Below are 24,692 nucleotides of genomic sequence, written 5' to 3'. Positions count from 1 at the left end.
TCTGGGGGGGGGGGGTGGGGTGGGGTGCGGCTCGTTAGGATAAAGGGATGTGAGGAGTGGTTTTCCGACGCCGCTGCTAAAGGCAGGGTCGCCTGGAGGTGGCACTTTGGGAGCTGTTTGTGTGTGTTGGGGAAGGGTGAGGAGGAGGGGGTTGGGTTTTGTTCCTTTCACGGAGGGGTTTGGCTGCTGGGAAGGGGAAAGGGTTTAGAGGGGGTGGGCTGGCGGGGGGGGGGGCAGTGGCACTGCAGGGTGTGAGCAGAGAGTGGTTTGGATACCAACTTCTATTTTTCTACTCGTTAAGGTGTGTGTGGGGGGTGTGGAAACTCAGAGGCATTGAAGATGTTTTGGTTTTGGAGCTGCCTTTTGGTTTTTGTCCTGTTTGCAGAAGAGGGGAGGGGGGGGGGGAGAGGGTTGTGGCCCTGCAGGGGGGCTGACAGGAGCAGCTTTTCTATCCCAGTGTGGTGTGGGGGTTCAGAAGGGACTTCTGGAGCTCAGCTGCAGTTTGTGGAGGGGATTTGCCCTCCCAAAGGCTGATGGAAACCTTCTCACACAGAGTCCCAGCATAGGGTGAGGCTGGAAGGGATCTCTGGAGCTCAGCCAGTCCAATCCCTCCTGCTCCAGCAGGGCACCCACAGCAGCTTGCCCAGCACCACAGTGCCCAGGGAGGGTTGGAAGGGACCTCTGGAGCTCAGCCAGTCCAACCCCTCCTGCTCCAGCAGGGCACCCACAGCAGCTTGCCCAGCACCACAGTGCCCAGGGAGGGTTGGAAGGGACCTCTGGAGCTCAGCCAGTCCAACCCCTCCTGCTCCAGCAGGGCACCCACAGCAGCTTGCCCAGCACCACAGTGCCCAGGGAGGGTTGGAAGGGACCTCTGGAGCTCAGCCAGTCCAATCCCCCCTACTCCAGCAGGGCACCCACAGCAGCTTGCCCAGCAGCACAGTGCCCAGGGCAGGTCTGCACAGAAGGAGACTCCACAACCTCTCTGTGCAGACCTGCTCCAGGCCTCCTGCACCCTCACACCAAAGAAGTTTCTCCTTCCTGGCTTCCAATTTGTGCCCATTGCTTCTTATGCTGTCCCTGGGCATCACTGAGCAGAGTCTGGCCCCAGCCTCTTCCTCCCCACTCTTTATCTCTTGCTGAGCATTGCTCAGCTCCCCTCTGGGGCTGCTCTTCTGCAGGCTCTCAGCCTCACAGAGCTGCTCCAGACCCCTCAGCATCTTGGTGGCCTCCACTGGGCTCTCCTCACCAGTTCATTGTCACTCTTGAACTGGGAGATCTGGACCCCAATGCTCCAGATATGGCCTCACTGGGTCACGATGCTCTTCACATGGCTGATCACCCAGGGGGGCAAAACACCTCTGGAGGGGTTGTTAATTCCTCTTTAGAGATCTTCCCTCAGACTTAGGGCCATGTGGCCCCACCACATTTTCACTTTTACCTCCCCCCCCACCCCCAGTCCCATTTCCCACTTTTCTTACCCCCCCCAGTCCCATTTCTCTGCACAGGAGGCTCAGCCAGAGCAGAGGAAGAAATGAACCTTCCTTGGGCTGGGGGTTTTTAGCAGGCTGCACTCCTGAGGCACCCCACAAGGTTCAGCCATGTGGGCTGGGGGAAACTCTGATGTCCAGGGATGGAAATTGATTTCCAGGGATGGAAACTCCTCCTCTCTGCCAGATGGCCCTGGGCACCCTGCTGTAATTGGAGGTGTCCCTGCTGCCTGCAGCAGGGGTTGACCAAGGTGACCTTTGAGGGTCCTTCCCAGCCTGCCCAGGGCTGAGTGGTGACTCTGCTGTGCAGCTGTGCCCTGCTGTGGATGCCAAGGCAGTCAGTTATCAAAACGAGATGGTTCTGAGTGCTCCTCACCTCCTGCCTGCTGCTCACCCACTGTTTCTAGCCGTGTTTGTGCTGGGGGTGCCCAGATCTGAGGCTCCACCTCAAGTCCTGGGGTCAGTTTTGGGTCCCTCACTCCAAGAAGGACATTGAGGGGGTGGAGTAGGTCCAGAGAAGGGCAACGAAGCTGAGGAAGGGTCTGGAGAACAGAGCTGGGGAGGAGCAGCTGAGGGAGGCTGGAGAAAAGGAGGCTGAGAGGAGACCTCATTGCTCTCTACAGCTTCTTGAGAGGAGGATGCAGCCGGGTGGGGGTTGAGACAAGAGGAAATGGCCTCAGGTTGCACCAGGGCAGATTGAGGTTGGCCACGAGGAACAATTTCTACCCACAAAGGTTCATCAAGGCCTGGCCCAGGCTGCCCAGGACGTTGGTGGAGTCCCCATCCCTGGCGAGGCAGTGCTGAGGGGCAGGGGGTGGTGGTGCCCTGGCAGTGCTGGCTCCATGCTTGGACTCCATGATCCTAAAGCTCTCTTCCAGCCATCAGTCTGTGACCTGCAGGTGATGCCAGGCCTGTGCCACTGCCCCTGGCAGGCACAACAGGCAGGAGAGGAGTGTTAGGGAGAAGGATGGTACCCACTGCTGCGGGTGCCCTGCTGGAGCAGGGTGGGGTTGGACTGGCTGAGCTCCAGAGGTCACTTCCAGCCTCACCCCTGCCCCTCTCAGCCACACACTGTTGCTATCCCTCCCAACAAGCCCTGTGGCCACCACCAGCGTCCCCTGTGCCCTGCCTGGGGACAGGGCTGGGCTGAAGGAGCTGCTCCAGGCTGTGGAGCCACTCTGGTGGGCTCAAGGTTTCCATGGGGGTGCTGGAGAACATCAGTCAGATGGAAACATGCTGGGAGGAGGAGGAGGAGGCTGAGGCCACCCCTCCCACGGCCCTTTCCTTGCCCCTTGCTCCAGCAGGCTGAGGCTCTTTCACGCTGACTTCATCCTCTCCTGCCACATTCTGCCAGGAGGAGCTGGAAGTGTTTGAAACACAGGAAAGAAACCAACAACCAAAGAGCAGAAATTCAGAGGCTCCTTCTTTGCTTTTCTTTTGCCTTCACTTCCTTCCCCTCCCCGGGTGAAACCTAAGCCCCAGGGGTTGCTTTCCCCTCGCTGTGTCACTGCCAGGTGACTCCCAGCTGGGCAAGGCACTGCCAGTGTCCCCAGCCCTAGGGTTTGAAGGCATCAAACCTCCCCCCCAGCATCAACACAAAAGCTGAAGGTTAACCCCCACCCTCCCCCAGCCCTCTTCTGCCTGCATCCAAACCCCTTCTCAAGTCCCACTCAGGCTCAGGACACCTTGGGCTGGTGCCATGCCAGGGGAGGTCCTGATCTGCTGCTGGCTGGGACTGGGATGGAGCAGGGTGGGATTTTTTTGCCCCCCTCTCCCCCCAGCAGATCCAGACAGGCACAAAACCCCCTACAAGACCTTTGCCAGGTGCTGAGCTGCAGCTGCACCAGCTCCTGCTTGGTCCAGCACCCAAAAGCCAGCAGTGCTGGGAGGGCAGAGTGGGTGAGGGAGGACTTGAGTCACTGCTGCCACCTCCTCCTCCTCCTCCTCCTCCCAGCTCTCCAGCCCCTCACTGAGTCACCTCAGCAAGGACCCGTTGGTGTTTCACAGCCCTCAGCGTGGGCTGAGTGGCTCTGCCAGGCTCCCAGTGCCCACCCCCCCCCCCCCCCGAGGAAAGTGTGAAGTTCCCATTCAACAACCAGGGGTCAAAGCCTGAGTCCCCATGAGGTCACCTCGAGTGCACCCAGCGCTGGCACCGCAGCCCCGGGGCTGGCTTGGGTGCAGGTGGCAAAGCAGGGGACAAAGCCACTGCTGTCATCAGGGCACCGTGACCTGGGGGGAGAGGAGGGCAGCGGGTTCAGGTCACGCCTGGTGCTCTCCTCGCTGTGCCAGGAGGGAAGTGAAGCCTCCGGGGAGCTGCTCACTCCCTGCCTTTCCCTCCGGAGGGGCTATTTCTGGCTCCACATTTGCATGGCAGCCAGCCGGGACACCTGGGGAGCAAGAGAGGGGGAAGGAGGGCAGAAGTTGTCCGTTCCCCCCCCCCTCCGTGGTGTCCCCGGGGAAGGGAAAGTCCCCTCTGATACTTGTTTGCCCAAAAAGCTGCTTCCGACCCCCCCCCCCCGCCTGGCAGAGCCCCCATGGCCAGGGGCTGGGCTGGGGTTGGTTTCCTGCCATGGTGCTCCCGGGCTGGGGGGGGACGTCCCTCGGCTGCAAGCACAGCCCAAGTGCCCCCCACTGATGGAGGAACATCCCCCCCCACACACACACACACTCACCCCAGGCTGCTGCAGCTCCCTGGGTCGCCCCCCCCTCTCGTTTTGTCTGACACTCCCATTGCCCCCACAGGCTTCGGTGGGCACGGCTGAGGCCATAGCAGAGCTGCTGTGCCCAGGCACCCTCTGCCCCCCACCCCCAGTGACTGCTGGGCACAATCCTGACCTCTCTTCCCCCCCCCCCAGATCAGTCCTTTTGCAGCTCCCCTGCAAACTTGGGTACACACTGGGACTGGGGGCGCCTGTGGGAGTCCTGTGCTGGGCACGATTCTGCCCTTCCCCCTCCTCTCACAGCTCTCCCCTCCCCCCAGCAGCACCATGACAGACTCGGGCACACCCTGGGACTGGGGGCGCCTGTGAGGGTCCTGAGCTGCTCCCTCAGCTCCATTTCCCACGGGTGCTGGGCGAGCTGGGCTGCAGCCAGGGCCCCCCCCCCTCGCCAGAGATGGGTGCAGCCCCCCTCTTGCCCCCCTTGTCTCTGCCCCCCGGAGTGGAGAAAGTTAGTCAAAGCTGCAGAAACCGCAGTGGGGGGAGGCTGATGCCACTCTGATGTCAGCCCTGCGGGTCCCGCAGGTGCTGCGCTGCCGCTGCCCCCGGCGCCGCTGTGCCCTGTGCTCCTGCGGCACGGGGAGGGAGGGGGGGCAAGGGAAAAGTATTTCCTTCCCTCCTCCTCCCCCCACCCCCACTAACCCCATCCTGTCCCCGTGGTGCCTGGAACCGGCCAAGCCGAGGAGCTGACATGCATGGCACAGCCTGGTGCGTGGCACTGCCTGGTGCGTGGCACAGCCTGGTGCGTGGCACAGCCTGGTGCATGGCACTGCAGCCACATATAAGGTTGGGGGAGCCTGGTAGGGATGTGGGGGCTGCAGTGTGGGTTCATAGAATCACAGAATCAGGCAGGGTTGGAAGGGAGCACAAGGAGCAGGCAGTGCCAACCCCCCTGCCATGCCCAGGGACACCTTACCCTAGAGCAGGCTGCCCACAGCCTCAGCCAGCCTGGCCTCAAACACCTCCAGCCATGGGGCCTCAACCACCTCCCTGGGCAACCCCTGCCAGCCTCTCACCACTCTCCTGCTCAACAACTTCCTCCTCACCTCCAGCCTCACTCTCCCCACCTCCAGCTTTGCTCCATCCCCCCCAGTCCTGTCACTCTCTGACAGCCACAAAAGTCCCTCCCCAGCTTTTTTGGAGCCCCCTTCAGATCCTGGCAGGCCACAAGAAGGTCATCTGGGAGCCTCCTCTGCTGCAGCCTGCACAGCCCCAACTCTTTCAGTCTGTGCTCACAGCAGAGCTGCTGCAGCCTCTGAGCATCCTCCTGGCCCTGCTCTGGACACTCTCCAGCATCTCCACAGCCCTCTTGTCCCAGGGGCTCCAGAGCTGGATGCAGGACTCCAGGTGGGGTCTCAGCAGAGCAGAGCAGAGAGGGAGAATCCCCTCCCTGGCCCTGCTGGCCACACTGCTGCTGCTGCAGCCCAGGCTCTGCTTGGCTCTCTGGGCTGCAAGTGCACACTGCTGGCTCCTGCTGAGCTTCTCCTCCAGCAGCACCTCCAAGTCCCTCTCCTCAGGGCTGCTCTCCAGCCTGGCACTGCCCAGCCTGCGTTTGTGCATCCCTGCCCTAGGTGCATTCCTTCTCCCTCTCTCAAAGGCTTTGGGGAGGGACTTCTGACAAGGAACAAAGCTGGAAATGGGTAGAGTCAGCCTGGATGTTAGGAAGAAGTTCTTCAGCATGAGAGTGGTGAGAGCCTGGAAGGGGCTCCTCCCATGCCCAGGGAGGTGGTGGAAGGAAGCCTCCTCCCTGGAGGTGTTTAAGGCCAGTCTGGCTGAGGCTGTGGCCACCCTGCTCTAGTGTGAGGTGTCCCTGGGCATGGCAGGGAGGTTGGCACTACCTGCTCCTTGTGCTCCCTTCCAACCCTGCCTGATTCTATGATTTATAGAGCCAGGAAGGAGGCAACATATTGGAGCTGGAAGAGGGGAGACTGAAAAGAGATTCTTGCCAGTGAGGGTGAGGGGACACTGGCACAGGCTGCCCAGGGAGGCTGTCCCCTCCCTGGAGGTGTTCAAGGCCAGGCTGGATGAGACCTTGAGCAACCTGTGCTGGTGGGAGATGTCCCTGCCCATAGCAGGAGGGGGTTGGAACTGTCTGACCTTGAAGGTCCCTTCCAACCCAAACCCTCCCGTGGGGCCTCCTGAGCTCTCCGGGAAGCTCAGTGGGAGCCAGGAAGGCTTCTGAGAAACGGCCCCGTGGGTTTGAATCATCCTGGGCCTCCCTGTGGTTTCCCCTGCTCTCACCCCCCAGCTGCACTCACAGCAGGCACCCACACACCAGCACCCTGTGCTCAGCCCACCAGCACCCCCCCACCCCCCTCGCAGCTGCAGGGGAGCCCCCAGGGCAGCACAAAGTGCTGGAGTCCCCCCTGCTGGCACATCTGCTCCCGGTGCCTGCTCTGCACACACTCAGCCCTCACCATGCAACCCACACCTACCCCTGCAGCCCTTTTGCACCCCCAGTGTGCCCCCTGAACACACCCCACACCCTTTGCACCCTGCCAGCAGGGGAGGGGATGGACAATGGCACTTCCAGCACCCCTGGCAGGGAAGGGGGTGGGCATTGGCACCTCTAGCACCCCTGGCAAGGGAGGGGATGGGCATTGGTACTTCCAGAACCCCTGGCAGGGGAGGGGATGGGCATTGGTACTTCCAGCACCCCTGGCAGGGAAGGGGGTGGGCATTGGCACTTCTAGCACCCCTGGCAAGGGAGGTGGTGGGCATTGGCACTTCCAGCACCCCTGGCAGGGGAGGGGATGGGCATTGGCACTTCAGGCCACAGTTAGGTGGGCATGGTGGTGTTGGTTGGTGGTTGGACTTGGTGACTTTGGAGGCCTTTTCCAACCTTAACAGTTCTGTGACTCCCACCACCCTCTCTGCCTCCCCATTGCTGTGGGGCTCAGTGCCAAGCTAGGGGTGACAGAACCCACCGTGCTGTGCCCCCCACCACGGGAGCATCACCAACACGCTGGCAGCTGACAGGGCAAGGACTTTTGGATGCAAGAAGCCAGGAGGATGTTACTTGGGTGCCCCTAGGGAGAGGGAGGCAGGCACAGGCCGGGGGTGGGGGTGGGGGGGGAGTGGAGCATCTACCAGCCCTTGCCAGCCCGGGTCACAGCCGCTGCACTCTCGGAGGAAGCCTCTCTGCGGGGTTAAAAATACCTCTGCCCACTTTAATGCGGCGGCGCCCGTCGGGGGGAGGCTATTTCGGGGCCGGGAGCAGGAAACGAAAGCGCAGCTGGGTCGCAGCTCTGCTCCCCTCCCAGAGCTGCTGGGGTGAGGAGGGGGACGGGGGAGGGCTGCGGTGGTTGGCAGCGGGGCGGGGAGGGGAGAGACTATTTGAAGCCCAACAGTCGGACTCCCTCCTTCACCTTCTGTGCCTTCCAGCGCAGCAAGCGCAGCGCTCTCAGCCCCAGGCGCAGCACCGAGCTGTGGCGGAACAGCAGCTGGTAGAAGGCGGCGGTCAGCAGGGCCCCGCTGGGGTCCGCATGCTTCAGCGCTGCCATCGGCGTGTAGGCTGCGTTGGTCTGGTGTCGGAAGGGAGGTTTGGCCGCCTCGATCACCCGCAGCGTGTGCTGCACCGGGACACACACACACACACACACACACACACGTACACGGTGCTTGTCCCCATCTCCCGCTCCTCGCCCTCCATTCCCATCGCAACCCGTCCTTGTTCCGGCCCCATCTCCATCCCCACCCTCGTTCCCATCCCATCTCGTCCTGTCCACATGCCCATAGCCTTCCCATTCCCATTCTATCCCCATTCACTCTCCTATTCCCATCCCATCTCCTTCCCATTGCCATCCTCATTTCCCATCCTCTTATCAACCTTCTCCCACTCCCTTTCCATCCTGTCTTCATCCCTAGCCCCATTCCCCATCCCACCTTATCCCCATTCCTGTTCTACCTTCACCCCCATCCCATCTCCTTCCCATTGCCATCCTCATCTTCATTTCCATCCCATTCTCAACCTTCTCCCACCCCTTTTCCATCCTGTCTTCATCCCCAGCCCCATTCCCCATCCCACCTTATCCCCATTCCTGTTCTATCTTCACCCCCATCCCATCTCCTTCCCATTGCCATCCTCATCTTCATTTCCATCCCATTCTCAACCTTCTCCCACCCCTTTTCCATCCTGTCTTCATCCCCAGCCCCATTCCCCATCCCACCTTATCCCCATTCCTGTTCTATCTTCACCCCCATCCCATCTCCTTCCCATTGCCACCCTCATCTTCATTTCCACCCCATTCTCAACCTTCTCCCACCCCTTTTCCATCCTGTCTTCATCCCCAGCCCCTTTCCCATCCCATCTTATCCCCATTCCTGTTCTATCTTCACCCTCGTCCCATATCACAGTATCATCAGGGTTGGAAGAGACCTCACAGATCATCAAGTCCAACCTTTCCCATCCTCATCCTCATTTCCATCTCATTGTCAACCTTCTCCCACCCATTTTCCATCCTATCTTCATCTCCAGTCCCATTCCCATCCCATCTTGTCCCCATTCCCATCCTATCTTCATCCCTCCCATTCTTATCCCATCTCCTTCCCATTTCCATTCCTTCTCCATGCCCATCCCCATTTCTATCCTACTCCCATCCCCTTTCCATCCTATCTGCAACCCATCCCCAACCCTATTCCCACCCTATCCCTATCCCCATCCCCAACCCCTTCATATCCTATCCCTATCTCCATCCCATCCCTATCCCATTCCTGTCCCAGCCAGGCTCATCCCCACTGGCATGGACCTAGAAGGAAAGGATGTGCCAGGGCAAGAGCCCTGCCCTGCTGCTGGGCTCCCTGCTCCTCTCTGGGGCTGAGGCTTTGCTAGACTCCTTCAGCCCAACCCAGCCAGAGGGGCAAGGGGATGAGGGCAGCCCCCAGGCTGGCAGGGGCTAACTGAGGCTTTGCTAGACCCCTTCAGCCCAACCCAGCTGTGGAGGGGCAAGGGGAAGAGGGCAGCCCCCAGGCTGGCAGGGGCTAACTGAGGCTTTGCTAGACCCCTCCAGCCCAACCCAGCCAGGGAAGCAAGGGGAAGAGGGCAGCCCCCAGGCTGGCAGGGGCTAACTGAGGCTTTGCTAGACCCCTCCAGCCCAACCCAGCCAGGGGAGCAAGGGGAAGAGGGCAGCCCCCAGGCTGGCAGGACCACACCCCCTGCCTGTCACCTCGGCGATGTCCTCAGGGGTCTGTCCCAGGCTGGCAAAGACATCCCTGGAGTTCCTGAGGTAGACGTTGGTGAAGATGTCTGCGGTCTCGGGGTCGGTCCGGGAGTAGTCTGCTCGCTCAGCCTCCTCGTACAGCTTCGCCTCGAACTCCGTCGTCACCGGCCCCGGCTCCACCAGGCTGATCCTGCCCGGGGATGGGGCGCTGGGGACCCCCCAGCACCACCCCCTTCCCCCCCAAACCCCTTTACCCCTCTGTGGGGGGGGGCGGTGGGCTGAGGGGGGTGGCAGGCTGCCCGCCAGCCCCTGGCACTCACGCCACGTTGAAGCGCAGCGCCTGCACCACCAGGCTCTCGCAGAAGCCTTCCACCGCGAACTTGGAGGCTGCGTAGATGTCGTTGAAGACGATGCCTGGAGGGGTTGAGTGCCCTGGTCAAGGCCGGTGCCAGGGTTGGTCCCACCAGGGCACCCTGTGCCCTCTCCTTACCTTGCAGGCCCATGATGCTGCTGATGACCACGATGTGCCCCCCGCGGCGCCGCTTCATGTCGGGCAGAACCTCCTTCACCAGCCGGACGAGGCCAAAGAAGTTGGTGTCCATGAGGCTCTGCATGGCTGCCAGGCTCTGGCACTCCAAGGGACCAGCCATGCCCACCCCAGCGTTGCTGACTGAGGGCACTGGGCATCAGTGGGGTGGCTCTCGCCCAGGAGCTCCCCGTACCCAGCGTACAGAAGGTCCCTGGTATCCAGAGGGTCCCTGGTGCAAGGTGTCCCTGGCATAGAGGAGGGTGCACAGAGGGTCCCCAGCATGGCATGGCCTGAATGTGGAAGGTGCCTGGTACATGGTATCCCTGGCACAGAAAGTCCCCAGTGCACAGAAGGTCCCTGGTACAGGGTGTCCTTGGCATGGAGGGTCCCTGGTGCACAGGGTGTCATGGGGGCATCAGCACTGGGTACACAAAGGGTCCCTGGCACATAGACCATCCCCAAGTCCACCCAGGGTGCCCTCAGCATGGGTGTTGGCTGGCACAGAGGGTCCCCAGCATAGGATACGCTTGGCAGGGATGGTTTGCAGTGCACAGGTTACTGCCGGTACAGTGTGTGCCCAGCAGGGAGAGTGCCCAGCACGGGAACACTACGGGGATGTGGTGGGGGAGGGGGGTGCCAGGGCTCACCCAGGACGTCGACGTGGCGCCCGGGGATGCTGTCGAGGCAGGCTCGGATGGAGCTCTCATCACACACATCCAACTGCTTGATCTCCAGCGTCCTGCCCAGCGCCGGCCCCGCTGCCGCCGCCAGTGCCCCGCTCCTGCCCACGTTCCTCATGGTGGCAATGACTGGAGGGAGTGGGCACGGAGCCAGCTCAGCCTCACACCAGAGTATCCCCTGGGAATTCGGGGTGGGGTGGGGTGGGTGGGGGTCGTCTCTGCACCCTCTGCTCACCTCGGAAGCGCCGCTGCTTGTCCCGTGCCAGCCGCACGGCCAGTGCCAGCCCGATGCCAGAGGAGCAGCCGGTGATCAGCACCGTCTTGGGTGCCATGGCACAGCCCCTGCCCTGTTCCCCAGCCCCCCCGCTTTTAATAGCAGCTCCCCCTGACAACCCCCCTCAAATCCCAGCCCTTAATCTCCCTTCCCTACCTCCCCCCCCCCGCCCCCTTCAACTAATCCACTCCTGGGGATTTGCTGGCAGCCCGTGGCTGAGCCACACGTGGTGCCCAGGGCACACAGAGGACCCTTTGTGACAGACCTGGGGCACCGTGGGGACGCGGCAGGACACAGGGAGGCTGCCAGCTGCGTGCCCACTGGCAGCAGGGGGTTGGGGGGACGGAGACCCCCCCCCAACTTTTGCTGTAGAGGGGGCAAGGCAAGGCAGGGGCTCTGAAAAAATAGCTTTTATTGTCAGTGGTATAAAACAGTCACAGTTCAACTGGCCTGGGGAGGGGGCATGGCAGCGGGGGGGTGGGGTGTGTGCCCCCCTCGCCCCCTCCTGCTACCCCGCTCCTAGGGCTGGGGACCCCCCCCGAGCCTGCCCCGAGCCCGCCTGGCATGGGGGTGAGGAGTGCCAAGGCCCCCACGGGGTCACTTAGGGATATTCAGGGCTGACACTGCAGGAGGGGGGAGAAAGTGCTTGAGTGGGAGGGTTCCTGGCAGCGCTGGCACCGCAGGACCCCGCGGGCAGAGCTGGCACCTCCCGGGCTGCTGGAGGAGCTGTCCTCGTCTCTGGGTGCGCTGAGCCCAGCTGGCCCCGATCCTGCCGTGCCAAGCCGGGCTGGGTACCAAACCATGCCAGCGGTGCCGGGACTGGGCCGAGCTGTGCCACATCGGCGGTGCCAGGCGGTGCCAGGCTCAGAGGGCCACGCAGGTGCAGTAGTGGCGCAGCTTGCAGGGCAGGATGCCGCGGTTGATCTGGTGGAACTCCACCAGCTGGATCAGGTCGGCGAAGCGCGTCTGCCCGTCGTCCATGGTGAAGTAGAGCCGCCCCTCCTCCTCGCTCTGCCAGGGCACACGGGTCAGCACCCCCAACCCTGGCATCCCCTGGCACCCCTCGGGCACCCCCGCCCGCTGGCACTCACCGGCAGGATCAGGTAGTGCTTGATTCGCTGCAGGTGGCACAGGGACAGGACGAAGCCCTTGGGGTTCCGTTGGCTCTCCCGCACCAGGAAGACCCTGCGAGCCCCGGGGGAGGGGAGGGGGTCACGGCTGACCCCAGACCCCCTCTGCCGCTCTGTGCCAACCCCTGGACCCCAAGAACCCTTCCATCCCCCAAAGCTGTACCCCTGTACCCTTTGGAGCCTGTCCCCTCCCCAGCCCCCTGAATCCCAAACTCCTGGGGGCTGCAGATCCCCTGCGAAGCCCTGCGGGTCCCAACCCCCCCCTGCAGATCCCCTGTGAACCCCTGCGGGTCCCAACCCCCCCCTGCAGATCCCCTGTGAACCCCTGCGGGTCCCAACCCCCCCCTGCAGATCCCCTGCGAACCCCTGCGGGTCCCAACCCCCCCTGCAGATCCCCTGTGAACCCCTGGGGATCCCAACCCCCCCCTGCAGATCCCCTTTAAACCCCTGGGGGTTCCCCGCCCAGAATCCCACTGCCTGCCCTGGCAACTCTGCCCTGATCCCCGCAGGCATCCTATGGGCTGCAGTCTCTATCCCCTGGCATCGTGCCACTCCCACGGGTTCTGTGCCCCACCACGAGCCTCAGCGACCCCAACCAACATCCCCCCCGTGTTGCCCAAGGACCCCCAGGCCCCCTGCCCCCAAGGTCCCCTCCCATACCCATCCACCAAGCCCTGGCGGCCGATCAGCTGCTGGGTGTCCTCCCGGGAGAGGCGGCCATGGAACCAGGGCTGGGTGCGGTGGATGGCTGCGGGGAGAGGGACGCCAGGCTTAAGAAGAGGGGGTGGGGGGGCACGACGGACCCCCACCCAGGGCAGGGACCCCGTCCCCAGCCTTGGCACAAGCTGTGCCCTCCTCACCGGCGCTGAGCGGGGAGCTGTGGCAGGCGGCGGGCAGGCTGTAGCGGTGAGTTGTCTTCTTCTGGCCGTGCAGGGCAAGGAGCAGGCATTAGAGTGGGCTCAAGGGGACCCCCACCGTGCAGCCTCCCCCCCGCCCCCCCAACCCTGACTCACCCTCCAGGCCTGAGCCTCCTCCAAGGCCACTGTCAGCACCTCGTTGGGGTTCTCGATCACCCTGCCTGTGCACCCCGAGAAGTCCATGGCCACCAGAGCATTGTCCGAGACACTGCGCTGCAGGGGGGCAGCAAGGGGTGACCTAGGGGTCCCCATGGGGTGGGGGCTGCTGGGGGAGGGGGTGGGGGTAGCACTCACCAGGGGTGTGGGCCCGATCCAGGGGGGCTGGCTCAGCCGTGCCTGTGCTTGCTGGTAGTTGCGGTAGAGCTGCATCCCATACTGGGGGGGCACAGCCTGGTGAGCTGGGGGAGCCCCACGGGGTGGGGCGGGGGGGGACACACACCCAGCTGGCATGGGGATGGGACCCTCCACATCCACCCAGTGTGAGATGGGGACCTCCACATGCACCCAGCATGGAATGGGGACCTCCACCTCTGCCAGCACAGGATGGGACCCTCCACATGCACCCAGGATGGGTGTGGGGACAGACATCCTGCATCTTTTCTAGCAGTGGGATGGGGACCTCCTCCCAGCATCCACCCCCAGCAACCCTGTGTTACCTCTCCAATATCCCACTCCAGTATGGCCTCAGCATCTCCCCAGGATCCCTCCATCACCTGCACAGGATCCCTCCAGCTTTTCCCTAGGGTCCTCCCAGTATCCCTCTAGGGTCCTCTCAGTATCCCTCCAGCATCTCTCCCAGTATCACTTCAGCATCTCCACAGCATTCCTCCAGCATCTCTCCCAGTATCCCTCCAGCATCTCCACAGCATCCCTCCAGCATCTCCACAGCATTCCTCCAGCATCTCTCCCAGTATCCCTCCAGCATCTCCACAGCATCCCTCCAGCATCTCCACAGCATTCCTCCAGCGTCTCTCCCAGTATCCCTCCAGCATCTCCACAGCATCCCTCCAGCATCTCTCCCAGCATCACTTCAGCATCTCCACAGCATCCCTCCAGCATCTCTCCCAGTATCCCTCCAGCATCTCTCCCAGTATCACTTCAGCATCTCCACAGCATCCCTCCAGCATCTCTCCCAGTATCCCTCCAGCATCTCTCCCAGTATCCCTCCAGCATCTCCACGGCATGCTCCCAGCATTCCTCCAGGGTGCCCCCCCCAGGATGCAGCTCACCTTGAAGAGGCGGAACGCAGCCATCCAGCAGCTCCTGCTCTGCTCATCCTCACTGCAGAGCAGCTTCAGCCCCTTCACTCCACTCCTCACCTTGTAGGGCTGTGGGGAGCACAGGCAGGAACTGTCACAGGGCAACCCCAGATGGGCAGAGACTCCTCAGCAAGGAGCAGGACCCCCAGCCCCCCACCAGGCAGGGGCATCCTTGGTTGGCCAGGGAGGTTGTGGATGTGCCCTGCCTGGAGGTGTTCAAGGCCAGGTTGGATGAGGCCCTGAGCCAGTTGGGCTGGTGGGAGGTGTCCCTTGCCCATGGCAGGGGGGAGTGGGAACTGACTGATCTTGAAGGTCCCTTCCCAGCCAACCTATTCCACGAATCATAGAATCAGGCAGGGTTGGAAGGGAGCACAAGGAGCAAGCAGTGCCAACCTCCCTGCCATGCCCAGGGACACCCTACCCTAGAGCAGGCTGCACACAGCCTCAGCCAGCCTGGCCTTAAACACCTCCAGCCATGGGGCCTCAACTCCCTCCCTGGGCAACCCATTCCAGCCTCTCACCACTCTCCTGCTCAACAACTTCCTCCTCACCTCCAGCCTCACTCTCCCCACCTCCACCTTTGCTCCATCCCCCCCAGTCCTGTCCCTCCCTGACAGCCTCAAAAGTCCCTCCCCAGCTTTTTTTGGAGCCCACTTCAGATACTGGAGGGCCACAAGAAGGTCAAGTTGAATCCATCAACTCCACCTTGATGCAGAAACCAAACTCCGTGGGTGTCCCATAGAGCTTCTTGCCCTGCGTCACGTAGTAGATGTTGGACTCGGTGAGGTCAGCCAAGTACTGGAGGTGCCTGGGGTCCTGGGGCAGGGGAGAGGTGGTGGCAGGGGGGGGGGGTGGCAACACATCAGAGCCGGCCCCATGGCAGCCCCCCCTCGCAGCCACCCTGCTGCCACCTGCGGCTCACCTTGGAGGTGCCCTTAGTGGAGTAGTAGAGCCCCGAGCGGCGCAGGGAGAAGTGGAAACGCTTCCAGACCTTGCGCCCTGCCTCCCGCAGCTGCAGGAAGCCCTGGACCTCAGGGCAGCTTCCCGAGTTGAGGAAGTTCTGGGGAGGGAGATGAAGGCTGAGGGGCACAGAGGGTGAGCCCATGGCACAGCGGGGCCCCCAGGGCACGGTGGAGTCCCCCAGGGCACAGAGGGGTCCCCGTGCTGCAGCAGAAACCCCACGGTACGGTGAGGTCTCCACGGCACAGCAAGATCCCCGCAGCACCGTAAGGTCCATATGGCGTGGGGGGATCCCTACGGCACGCCGAGGTCCCCAGGGCACACGAGGGTCCCCATGGCGTTGGCAGGGTCCTCGTGGCTCGGTGGTGAGCCCCTGGCACAGCAGAGCCCCCGTGGCATGGTGAGGTAACCATGGCACGGCGAGGTCTGCACAGCACAGCAGGATACCCACGGCATGGCAGGATCCCCACGGTGCAGCGAGGTCCCGAATGGCAGAGCAGGGTCCCCATGGCAAGCTTGAGGTGCCCATGGCACACCCGATGGCCCCATACCTGGATGAGCTCGGAGTGTGCCATGCTCTTATTCGCCTCCAGGCAGCTGGACACCATCACCTCAGGGAAGAGCGACTGCTGCGGGGGGGGAGACACACAGGACAGGGACGCTCAGGGCAGACCCGTAGGGGGTGCCCAGGGTGCCCATGGGGCAGCCGAGTGCCCTCGGGCTCTGCCGGGGTGGCCTCGTACCGCATTGCTCTTGAAGAGCTCATACTTGGCGAAGTTCTTGCGGAACACCAAGCGGCTGTCGGCGCCCGGGGGCCAGGAGCTCTGCACCTCCACCACCGACTCGTGGTCCTCCAGGCACCGCTCTGCGCGGGGACAGGGCTCAGCGGAGCGCCCGGGGGGTGCCCGGTGCCGCACCCGATGCCAGCACCCGATGCCAGCAGCTCACCCAGAGCCAGATGTTGGTGCAGCTCCACCAGTGCCCAGCTGTGGTCCTGCAGTGCCCGCGTCCTGCGCACCAGGGTCTCGCAGAGCTGCCGAGCCGTGGTGCCCGCCGACACCTCCAGCGAGCGGCAGGCGCCGTCCTCACCGAACACCTTCACCACCTGCCAGCAGCGATGCCACCGCTGTCCCCAGCCCGTCCTTGTCCCCGTCCCTGCCCCGTCGGTCCCACCTGTATGGGTCCTCGGCTCCATCCCTGCTTCCCCACGCTGCTTGTGCCAGAGAGGCTGTGCCAGGGTGATAGATGGGGCCCTGGGACAGTGGCACAGCCCTGCCACCCGACCTGCCAGCCCATCACTGCCACCTCAGGTCACCCCGATGCCAGCCCTGTCCTGGTAGCTGTGACAGGGGTGCTGACAGGGTGGTGATGATGGTGTGGGGACACCCAGGGGTCCCTGAGGTCTGGGGTCTTGTGGCTGTGGAGCAAGGGGACCAGGGCCACCAGCTTTAGGGGACAGGGTCCTTGGGCCACCAGCGTTAAGAAAGAGGGTCCCAGGGCCACCAGGGCTGTGGGGCAGGGGGACTGGGGGGAGCCTGGGGCTCTGGAATGGGGTCCCAGGGCCACCAGGGCTATAAGGGGACCATGACCACTAAGGCTAAGGGATGGGAGTCCCAGGGTCATGGAACAGAGCTGTCGGGTAAGGCTCCTAGAGCCGGCAGGAGCCAAGCCCCTCCCCCCCCCCCCCCCAATCTCCAGCCCCTTGCCCTCAAACTCACGTGGGAGACCCCTTCCCGGGGGGGTCCCTGCCCCAGGGCCGTGCTGCTGAGGATGGGTGAGTTGGAGGGGCTGCAGAGCTCGGGGAAGGGGTTGGGGATGCTGGGCAGCGACGAGGCTCGGGGCTCCTCTTCTGCCAGCTGCCGGCTGTGGGCACAGAGGGGCTGAGCACCCACAGACGCCCCCCTCCCCCCAGCACCACCTCCCGTACCCCCAACCCCGCTGGATACACCTTCTCCCTTCCCCCTCCCCTTTCCCTCCCCGACAGACCCTTGGCATCTGTCCCCCCCACCCACCTGCAGCCGTGGATGAAGAGGGGCTGGGAGCGCTTGACCTCGGGGGGTCCCTCGCCCCCATCCCACTCGTTGGGGACCCCCTCCTGCTCCACACCGCCCGGCCCGGGGGGCTCCCGGGGGCTGCTCGGCTGAGCCCCCCCGTCCATGGCATCATCTGAGGGGGAAGACAGCAGGTCCTGCCTGGCACAAGGCTCTGAGTGCTCGTCCACAGGGCAGCCCCGACGGGACACGGTGCCCGGCTCTGGCTCCATACGCTGCAGGCAGCCAGTGCCAGGGCGCTGCCAGGTGCTGCCCACCCCTGGCACCCGTTCCGGCGGTGTTTTGCCGGCGCCCAGACAAGCGGTGAGTCAGCGTGGGCTGAGCTGACTCAGCACTGCCTGCCCCTGGCATCCTGCAGCCTGCAGGGCTCTGCCTGAGCCCCACCAACTGCCAAGCACCAGGGGTGTCTGTGCCCCTCTTCAGGGCAGGAGGGTGAGGTCAGCAGTGGGCACAACCCCCTGCGAGACAGCCAAGAAGCCCCTGGTGCTGCCACGTCCCGTGTGGGACCCTCACCAGTGCCCCTGTGCTTTCGCCGAGCTGAGCTGTACTGGGCCGAGCTGTGCCAGGCTGAACCGTGCCAGGCTGAACCGTGCCAGGCTGCGCTCAGCCAGCTGAGCTCCACCAGGCTGAGCCGTGCCAGGCTGAGCTTTGAGGGTTAAACTTTGCCAGACCGAGCCATGCTGGGCCGAGTTGTGCCGAGCCGAACTTTACTGGGCTGAGCAGTGCCAGGCTGCGCTCTGCCAGGCTGAGCTCTGCCAGGCTGAGCCGTGCCGTGCCGTGCCAAGCACGGCGCCAGCGGGAGCAGGAAGCGGAGCACGGCGGTGGCCCAGCCCAGACACCTCCTCGGGTCCGGCCAAACCAGTTCTGGCAGCCGCTCCCAGCTCCACCTCACCACGCTGGCATCTGCAGCCGGGCGGCCGCGCCGGGAGGCCGGGGGCGAGGGAGCCGGTGCCCGCGCCCACCGTGGGAACTGCCCCGAGCCCACCCACCGGGCACAGGCCCCCGCGCTGCGGCGTCACCCTTCGCCTCCACCCAGCTGCCGCTGCCAGCACCCACGCGGTGCCACCGCGCCTTGGCGGGGGGGGGGTGTTCTGTGGGCACAGGTCAGCACTCCTGTGCCAGCCCCAAAACCATTCACAACAACATGGCACAGCTTGGCACAGCTTGGCACAGCTTGGCACAGTAGGGCTCAGCCCAGCTTAGTGCAGCTCGGCACAGCTTGGCACAGCTTGGCACAGTAGGGCTCAGCCCAGCTTAGTGCAGCTCGGCACAGCTTGGCATAGCTTGGCACAGCTGGCACAGCTCAGCACGGCTTGGCGCAGCTCGGAATGGCTTGACACGGCTCGGCACGGCTCGGCACAGCTTGGCACGGCTGGGCACTGCCAGCTCCATTGCCAGTGGCCAGGGGCAGGCATACCTGGCCACGATGGCGTGGGGCTGCCTGGCACGCAGCACACGTACCACACGCAAGGCCACGGCCGTGGCTGTGCCGGTGGCACTGGGTGGTCACGGGCACGGCCACGTGGGGCCCACACTGCTCCCGGGATGCCACCCGGGGCCAGGTTAAACATTCACCCTCTGCCCGGCCCTGGCGCTGTCCCTGTCCTCCGGCCAGCCCAGGGTCCAAGTCCACGGCCAGGCAGGACCGGTGCCACCACGCAGCTGCCACCAGCGTCCCCATCCCACCCCTGCCTGTGCCACCTCCCTGTCCCACCGGCTCAGATCCTCTGCCCCACCAGAGGGGCTGGGCTGGGGTCCCCCTGCCTAGCCAGACCCTAGGGTGACAGAGAGGAGAGGGGGCACACCTGGGGTCATATGGGGTGATGCTGCCCACGGTGGCACATGCTGCAGTGCCAGCCCAAGCCATGCAGGGGACACCGGAGGGGCTGAAGAGGGTGTGACAGATGAGGACCCCACCAGGCCCTGGGCACAGCCCTGCCAGTAACCTGCCAGCCCATCCTGGTGGCCTCAGGTCACGGTGGTGCCAGTCCTGTCCTGGTGGCTGTGACAGGACACTGACAGGGTGATGATGTTGGTGGGGGGACACTAAGTGCCCCTGGGGACTGGCACAAACGGGGAGCTGGGGGCTTGTGGCTATGGGACAAGGGGACCAGGGCCACCAGGGTTGTGGAGGGTGTCAGAAGTATAGAGGTGGGCACCAGGGTTATGGAGCAGGACAACCAGGGCCACCAGCTTCAGGTGGTGACAGGGTCCCAAGACCACCAAGCTTAAGGGAAGGGGTCCCAAGGCCACCAAATTTAAGGGATGGGTTCCCAGTGTCACCAAGCTGAAGGGATGGGGTCCCAGGAGGAGCAGATCTGTGGGGCAGAGGGACTGGGGGATGTTGAGGCTACAGGGTGAGGTTCCAGGGACAGCAGAGCTAGAGAGGAGGGGGACTAGAGCCACCAGGGTTAAGGGACCCCAGGGCCACCAGGGTTAGGGGACCCCAAAACCACCAGGGTTAAGGGACAGGTTCCCAGGGCCACAAGGGTTAAGTGACCCCAAAACCACCAGGGTTAAGGGACCCAAAACCCATCAGGATTAGGGGACAGGTTCCCAGTTCACCAGGCTTAGGGGACTCCAGGGCCACCAGGGTTAGGGGACCCCAAAACCACCAGGGTTAGGGGACAGGTTCCCAGTTCACCAGGGTAAAGGGACCCCAAAACCAAGAGGGTTAGGGGACAGGTTCCCAGTTCACCAGGGTTAGGGGACCCCAGGGCCACCAGGGTTAGGGGACCCCAGGGCCACCAGGGTTAGGGGACAGGTTCCCAGGGCCCCCAGGGTTAAGGTCTGTGGTTCCAGAGCCCTCAAAGCTGTGGGATGTGCTCCCAGGACCCCCATCCACGGGCAGAGGTGCCAGTGGGTGCCAAGCTGGTGGGACAGGGCTGCCAGGTCCGCGGAGGCTGCAGGGCTGAAGGCTGTGGAAGCAGCGAGGCCATGCCAGGGAGGCAGAGGAGGAGGAGGAGGAAGAGCCGGGAGGAAGGTAGGAAGGAAAAGACAGTAGCACAGCTTGGGGAGGGCAGGGATGAGCTCGGGGGTCCTGCCGGTGGCGTGAGGCTGACATCCAGGCACGGCCAACGGCGGCCGTGGCGCGGGGGGGTCCCCACCCCCAGCCCCGTTCCTACCTGCAGGCGCCCGCCGCGTCCTGCCACCCTCCCGCCGGACCGGGGATTCCTGTTCTTCCCCGGCTTTATCTACCTGCGCCAGCTCCCGCCCCCGCCTGACATCATCCCCCTGCGGGCCGCCCGCCCGGCTCCTGGCCCCCCCCCGCGCCACCCAAGGGTGCCCCCACCCTGCCCACCCCCCCCCCCCCCCCGAGCCCCTCGCTCCTACAGCAGGGCACCCAGCCTGGCACTGTGCCAGTGAGAGTGGTCCCAGCCCCCCCCCCTCCCCTCCCCACATCCCGCCCCCCCCCTGCAGTGGTGATGGGGAGTTTCCCACAATGCACTGAGGTGACCCCAGGAGCAGCCAAGATGGGGGGGGGGGGCGGGGGGGCAAACCTAGGGGGACTGAGGAATTGGGGAGATGGGTTTGGTGAGTGCCAGCCTGACCCAGGTGCCCCCGTCAGGGGGCTCAGGTGTCGGGGGGGGGGGATTTAGGTTGTGGGACCCCACATGTTGGGGGGCTGGAAGGGTCTCATGGGGTGGGGGAGGTCCCAGGGGCTCAGCTCGGAGCCTGGGGGAAGTGGGGAGGGGGCTCTCAGGGGGGGGTCTCATGGAGCTGGCAGGGCCACCTGGGCTTTGGAAGGATGTGGGGATGCCATGGAGAGGGATGAGGGATTTGGGGGGGGGGGGGGTCCCAGTGGGACATGTGGGGGTCTTTTAGGAGATCCGTAGAGGTGCAACGGAGACAGAGGGTTGGGGACCCTCTGGGTGTTCCCACACGAGCTGTGGCTGTCCCCGAGGGGCTGTGCATGTCCCCATGGGGTGCTTGGGGTCCCCTGAGGCTGCAGAGACCCCAGAGGGGTCCACACGGGGGGGGTTCAGGGGGTCCCTGCGGGAAATGCTGAGGGCTCTACCGGGGGTCCTACGTGTCCATGAGTGAGCCCCTGGGGTCTGACCCTATCGGACTCCCACGGGAGGGTTGTAGGGGGTCAGGGAGGGTCCCATTGGGAGGCAGCAAGGGTCCCGTGGGTCTGGGGGGGGGGGAGGGGAGGGGTCCTCATGGGGCTCTAGAGCCGCTGTGTCAGCGCCTGTCCCGCGGGGTCCGCACGGGGAGGTCAGTGGGGTCGCTGAGGGCTTTAACGCGGGTCCCACGGGGGGGCAGCGGATCCCCAGGGGGTCGGTGCGGGGGTCCCGGAGTCCCCGCGGGGGGTGGGTAGGGGTCTTCGAGGGTCGCCGTTTCCCTGATGCTATTCTCTCCTCCTGCCGGCAGGTGGCGCCGCGGGGCCTGCCCGGAGCAGTCGAGAGGAGCAGTCGAGAGGAGCTGCGCAGAGCGGCCGGGGGCGCCGCCTCACGTGACCGCACCGGGAAGCGGCGGCGGCGGAGGCGATGAGCGGCGCGGCCGAGGCAGTGGTGGCTGGGGCCGGGGCCGGGGCTGAGCGGCGAGTCCACATCGTGGTGGAGTATTGGTGAGCGCCGGTGCCCGCCTCCTGCCCCCGGTGCCGGCCTCCTGCCCCCGGTGCCGGCCTCCTGCCCCCGGTGCCGCTCCGCCGCCTGCAGGGAGGGTGGCGACGCCGAGAAAACGGATGAATGGGAGGCCCGAGGAGCCTCCGGCGCCGTGCGGGAACCGGAGGGGCTGGGGAAGGAGCTCCTGGGGTGGCAGGGGTGGAAACTGGGGGAACTGGGACCGGGAGGGATGTCAGGTCGGTGGGAGGCTGGAGGGTGACCGGGGAGGGAGGCGGGGGGGGGGGGGTACGGGGCAGAGGGTCTGCGGGGCTGGGCGGGCAGCGGCGGTGCCGAGGAGGGGAGGGGGGAGATAGCGGAATGGGATAGGGGGGGCTGGGGGCGTGCAGAGAGCTGAGGAGAGCAGGAGCTGGGGGGGGGGGGTGGGGGGGTTGTGAGGAGGAGTAGGGGTGCAAGGGGATAGGGCTTGGGGGAGGGTTCTGGAGGTGTGGGGGCGCAGGAGGGTTGCTGTGGGGGCCCAGGTGGGGCAGCAGGGGAGGAGGATGATGCTGGGAGGGGGATGCTCAGTTCGGGGTGGGCAACTCTCAGCTGCCTCCCCCCCACTCCCCAGCGAGCCCTGCGGCTTCGAGGCCACCTACCAGGAGCTGGCGAGCGCGGTGAGGGAGGAGTACCCCGACATCGAGATCGAGTCCAGGCTGGGGGGCACAGGTGAGGGCCCCTGGCAGCCCTGCCGTGCCCAGGCTGGCCGCCGTTGGGGCGGTGGCAGCCGGTGCCTACCCACCCCCGCGCTGCCGGGTGCCAGCTGGGTGGAACCAGCGGCGAGGCTGAAAGGGGAGCGTGCCCCCCCCCCCCACTGGTGGGTCACAGGAGCTGCCCCTCCCCGGGGTCACCTCGGGTGCAGAGAGCTGCTGGTCTGCCAGGAGCAGGGCAAAGCACTCCCGGGGGTGCCCCGAGTGCTCTGCCAGCCTGAGGGTACCCTCTGAGGGTACCGCCCAGGGCGTTGCTGCCTGCCAGGGCTCGGCGCGGCAGGGGTGGGGGCGTGGGGGGGTCGGTGGCAGCTCACAGCTCAGCCCTGCCTGCTTTGAAGGTGCCTTTGAGATCGAGATCAACGGGCACTTGGTCTTCTCCAAGCTGGAGAACGGAGGCTTCCCCTACGAGAAGGACGTAAGTGCCCAGCTGGGCTCCTGCCCTCGGCCAGCCTGGGGCCAGGGGCAGGTTGGGTTTTGCAGTCACCTCCTCTCTGACTCCTTTTTGCCCCTCAGTGTCTCCAGTCTCGCCCCCTTCCAGCTCTGCCCAAGCCTCACAGTGCCCTTGGTTGGGGGGGGGGTGTGTGTGGTTCTTTTTCCATCCCCCCCCAACCCCTTCCTGCTCCGGTTCTGGCTGCGCTTCGCTGTGTGGGCAGAGCAGGGACAGCTCCTGCAGCTCCTGCCTCAGCCTGGGCGCTGCCTGAGCTCTCGAGTGCCCCCAGTGCCCCCCCCCGTGTGTGTGTGTGTGTCCCCTCCCCCTCCAAGCTGCTCCACACCTCCCGGTGGGGCTGGCCCAGAGCTCAGCTCCCTCCCCTCTGTCTCCTCAGCTGATCGAAGCCATTCGCAGAGCCAGGAATGGGGAACCCCTGGAGAAGATCACCAACAGTCGCCCCCCCTGCGTCATCCTGTAGCCCCCTGCCCAGCTGGGCTCGCCCAGTGCCCCCCAGCCTTGCTCCTCACCACCTCCCTTAGCCTCCTGCCTGACCAGGGACGCCGAAGGAATGCCAGAGTGTGAGGAGCTGCCCTGGGGATGCCAGCGTGGCACTGGGTGGTGGGAGTGAGAGCTGGGGTGGGCAGAGCTGTGCTACTGCTCTCACTGGGCTGGCCCTGCTGGGGTGAGGGGGGGCTGGTAGTCATGGCTCATCCCCTTGGGTGCCATCCCTGCTGTGCCTGACCTCCTGTGGGGTGTAGCTGTGGTGTTGGGCACTCCCCTGCCTGCCTTTGCCTCTCTCCTGTGCCCAGCAGCACAGGGAGGGGCTCTGCCCTCCCTCAACCCCTGAGGATTTTGGGGGAGGGGGGGGGCTGTCCTCAGTGTGTGAAGGCTGTGCCCATCCCTTGGAGGAGTCAGGCTGGGTGCTGGAGGGGACTTCACAGCTGCAGAGCTCTGGAAAAACCACTTGGAGTGACCCTGAGTGTGGTTTGTTAATGATTAAAGCCTCTCCTGTCACTCTTTAAACCAGGCTGAGGGCAGCAGGGGCCTGGCTGCCCTGTGCCAGCCATGGGAACCCTGGCACAGCTCCGTCCCCACGGCCCTGAAGTTGATTTAACAGCCTTGAATGTCCCCCCCCAGCCCTGTTCTCAGGCTCTCAGCTCTTTCCCCACTTCATGCCCCTGGCCATGGGGAGGCTGAGCTGGCAGTGGGGCCTCTATTTATTCTGTTGTGTGTGTAAGGGCAGCAGCCTGGCACTCAATAAAGGGCACAGGAGAATGTGGCCCCACTCGTGGCCCCTCCAGTGTGGGGAGGGGGTGGCACACGGGCACTGAGGTGTGAAAGCAGGGTTAGGTCAGGTCCCATCTCCTGCCTGCCCTGCCCTTTGGTTGGCAGCCAGGTAGGAGCAGGACTTTTACCCTCCAGGTAAAGTGGGTCCTGCCCTTTGCTGCTGGCAGCTGAGGCCAGGAGAGAAGGGACAGGATTGTCCCCAGGGCACCAAGTCACAGAACGTTGGGGACTGGAGCTCAGCCAGTCCAACCCCACCCCTGCTCCAGCAGGGCACCCACAGCAGCTTGCCCAGCAGCACAGTGCCCAGGGGTGGGTTGGAAGGGACCTCTGGAGCTCAGCCAGTCCAACCCCACCCCTGCTCCAGCAGGGCACCCACAGCAGCTTGCCCAGCACCACAGTGCCCGGGGTGGGTTGGAAGCTCTGCAGAGAAGGAGACTCCCCAGCCTGTCTGGGCAGCCTGCTCCAGGGCACTGCCAGCCTCACAGCCACAAAGTCTGT

At 64.6% G+C, this 24,692-nt stretch overlaps 3 protein-coding genes across 10 annotated transcripts; 1 reads left to right on the top strand and 2 right to left on the bottom strand.

The window, feature by feature from the left end:
• Window positions 1-7,353: 7,353 nt before the first annotated feature.
• On the bottom strand, window positions 7,354-10,922 carry RDH8 (retinol dehydrogenase 8). The gene is made up of 6 exons (XM_064174217.1): window positions 10,808-10,922; window positions 10,540-10,701; window positions 9,854-10,033; window positions 9,684-9,777; window positions 9,370-9,553; window positions 7,354-7,776 (listed from the first exon to the last, which is right to left on the bottom strand). The coding sequence occupies exons 1-6, from the start codon at window positions 10,902-10,904 to the stop codon at window positions 7,537-7,539; spliced, it is 957 nt and encodes a 318-aa protein (XP_064030287.1). The 5' UTR covers window positions 10,905-10,922; the 3' UTR covers window positions 7,354-7,536.
• Window positions 10,923-11,241: 319 nt separating this feature from the next.
• On the bottom strand, window positions 11,242-20,353 carry GRB7 (growth factor receptor bound protein 7). 8 transcript variants are annotated; one of them, XM_064174640.1, is made up of 15 exons: window positions 20,289-20,353; window positions 17,125-17,278; window positions 16,831-16,975; window positions 16,061-16,217; window positions 15,856-15,977; window positions 15,664-15,741; window positions 15,075-15,212; window positions 14,858-14,968; window positions 14,123-14,221; window positions 13,188-13,268; window positions 12,990-13,101; window positions 12,837-12,897; window positions 12,637-12,724; window positions 11,938-12,031; window positions 11,242-11,857 (listed from the first exon to the last, which is right to left on the bottom strand). In XM_064174640.1, exons 2-15 carry the CDS (start codon window positions 17,268-17,270, stop codon window positions 11,448-11,450), a joined length of 1,842 nt encoding a protein of 613 aa, XP_064030710.1. In that variant the 5' UTR covers window positions 17,271-17,278; window positions 20,289-20,353; the 3' UTR covers window positions 11,242-11,447. The 8 variants fall into 8 exon arrangements, with proteins under 8 accessions (XP_064030710.1, XP_064030711.1, XP_064030712.1 ...); XM_064174641.1 differs by having other exon boundaries at window positions 12,837-12,894; XM_064174643.1 differs by having other exon boundaries at window positions 11,623-11,857; window positions 12,990-13,106.
• A 1,233-nt stretch (window positions 20,354-21,586) lies between these two features.
• Window positions 21,587-24,186, top strand: MIEN1 (migration and invasion enhancer 1). Its single transcript, XM_064174649.1, has 4 exons — window positions 21,587-21,733; window positions 22,339-22,436; window positions 22,816-22,892; window positions 23,302-24,186. The coding sequence occupies exons 1-4, from the start codon at window positions 21,654-21,656 to the stop codon at window positions 23,383-23,385; spliced, it is 339 nt and encodes a 112-aa protein (XP_064030719.1). The 5' UTR covers window positions 21,587-21,653; the 3' UTR covers window positions 23,386-24,186.
• The last annotated feature ends 506 nt before the right edge of the window (window positions 24,187-24,692 follow it).

The sequence above is a fragment of the Pogoniulus pusillus genome, chromosome 40, assembly GCF_015220805.1.
Source record: "Pogoniulus pusillus isolate bPogPus1 chromosome 40, bPogPus1.pri, whole genome shotgun sequence".
Lineage (NCBI taxonomy): Eukaryota > Metazoa > Chordata > Aves > Piciformes > Lybiidae > Pogoniulus > Pogoniulus pusillus.
Note: the sequence above shows the minus strand (reverse complement) of the source record. Positions and strands in the feature narration are given on the sequence as shown.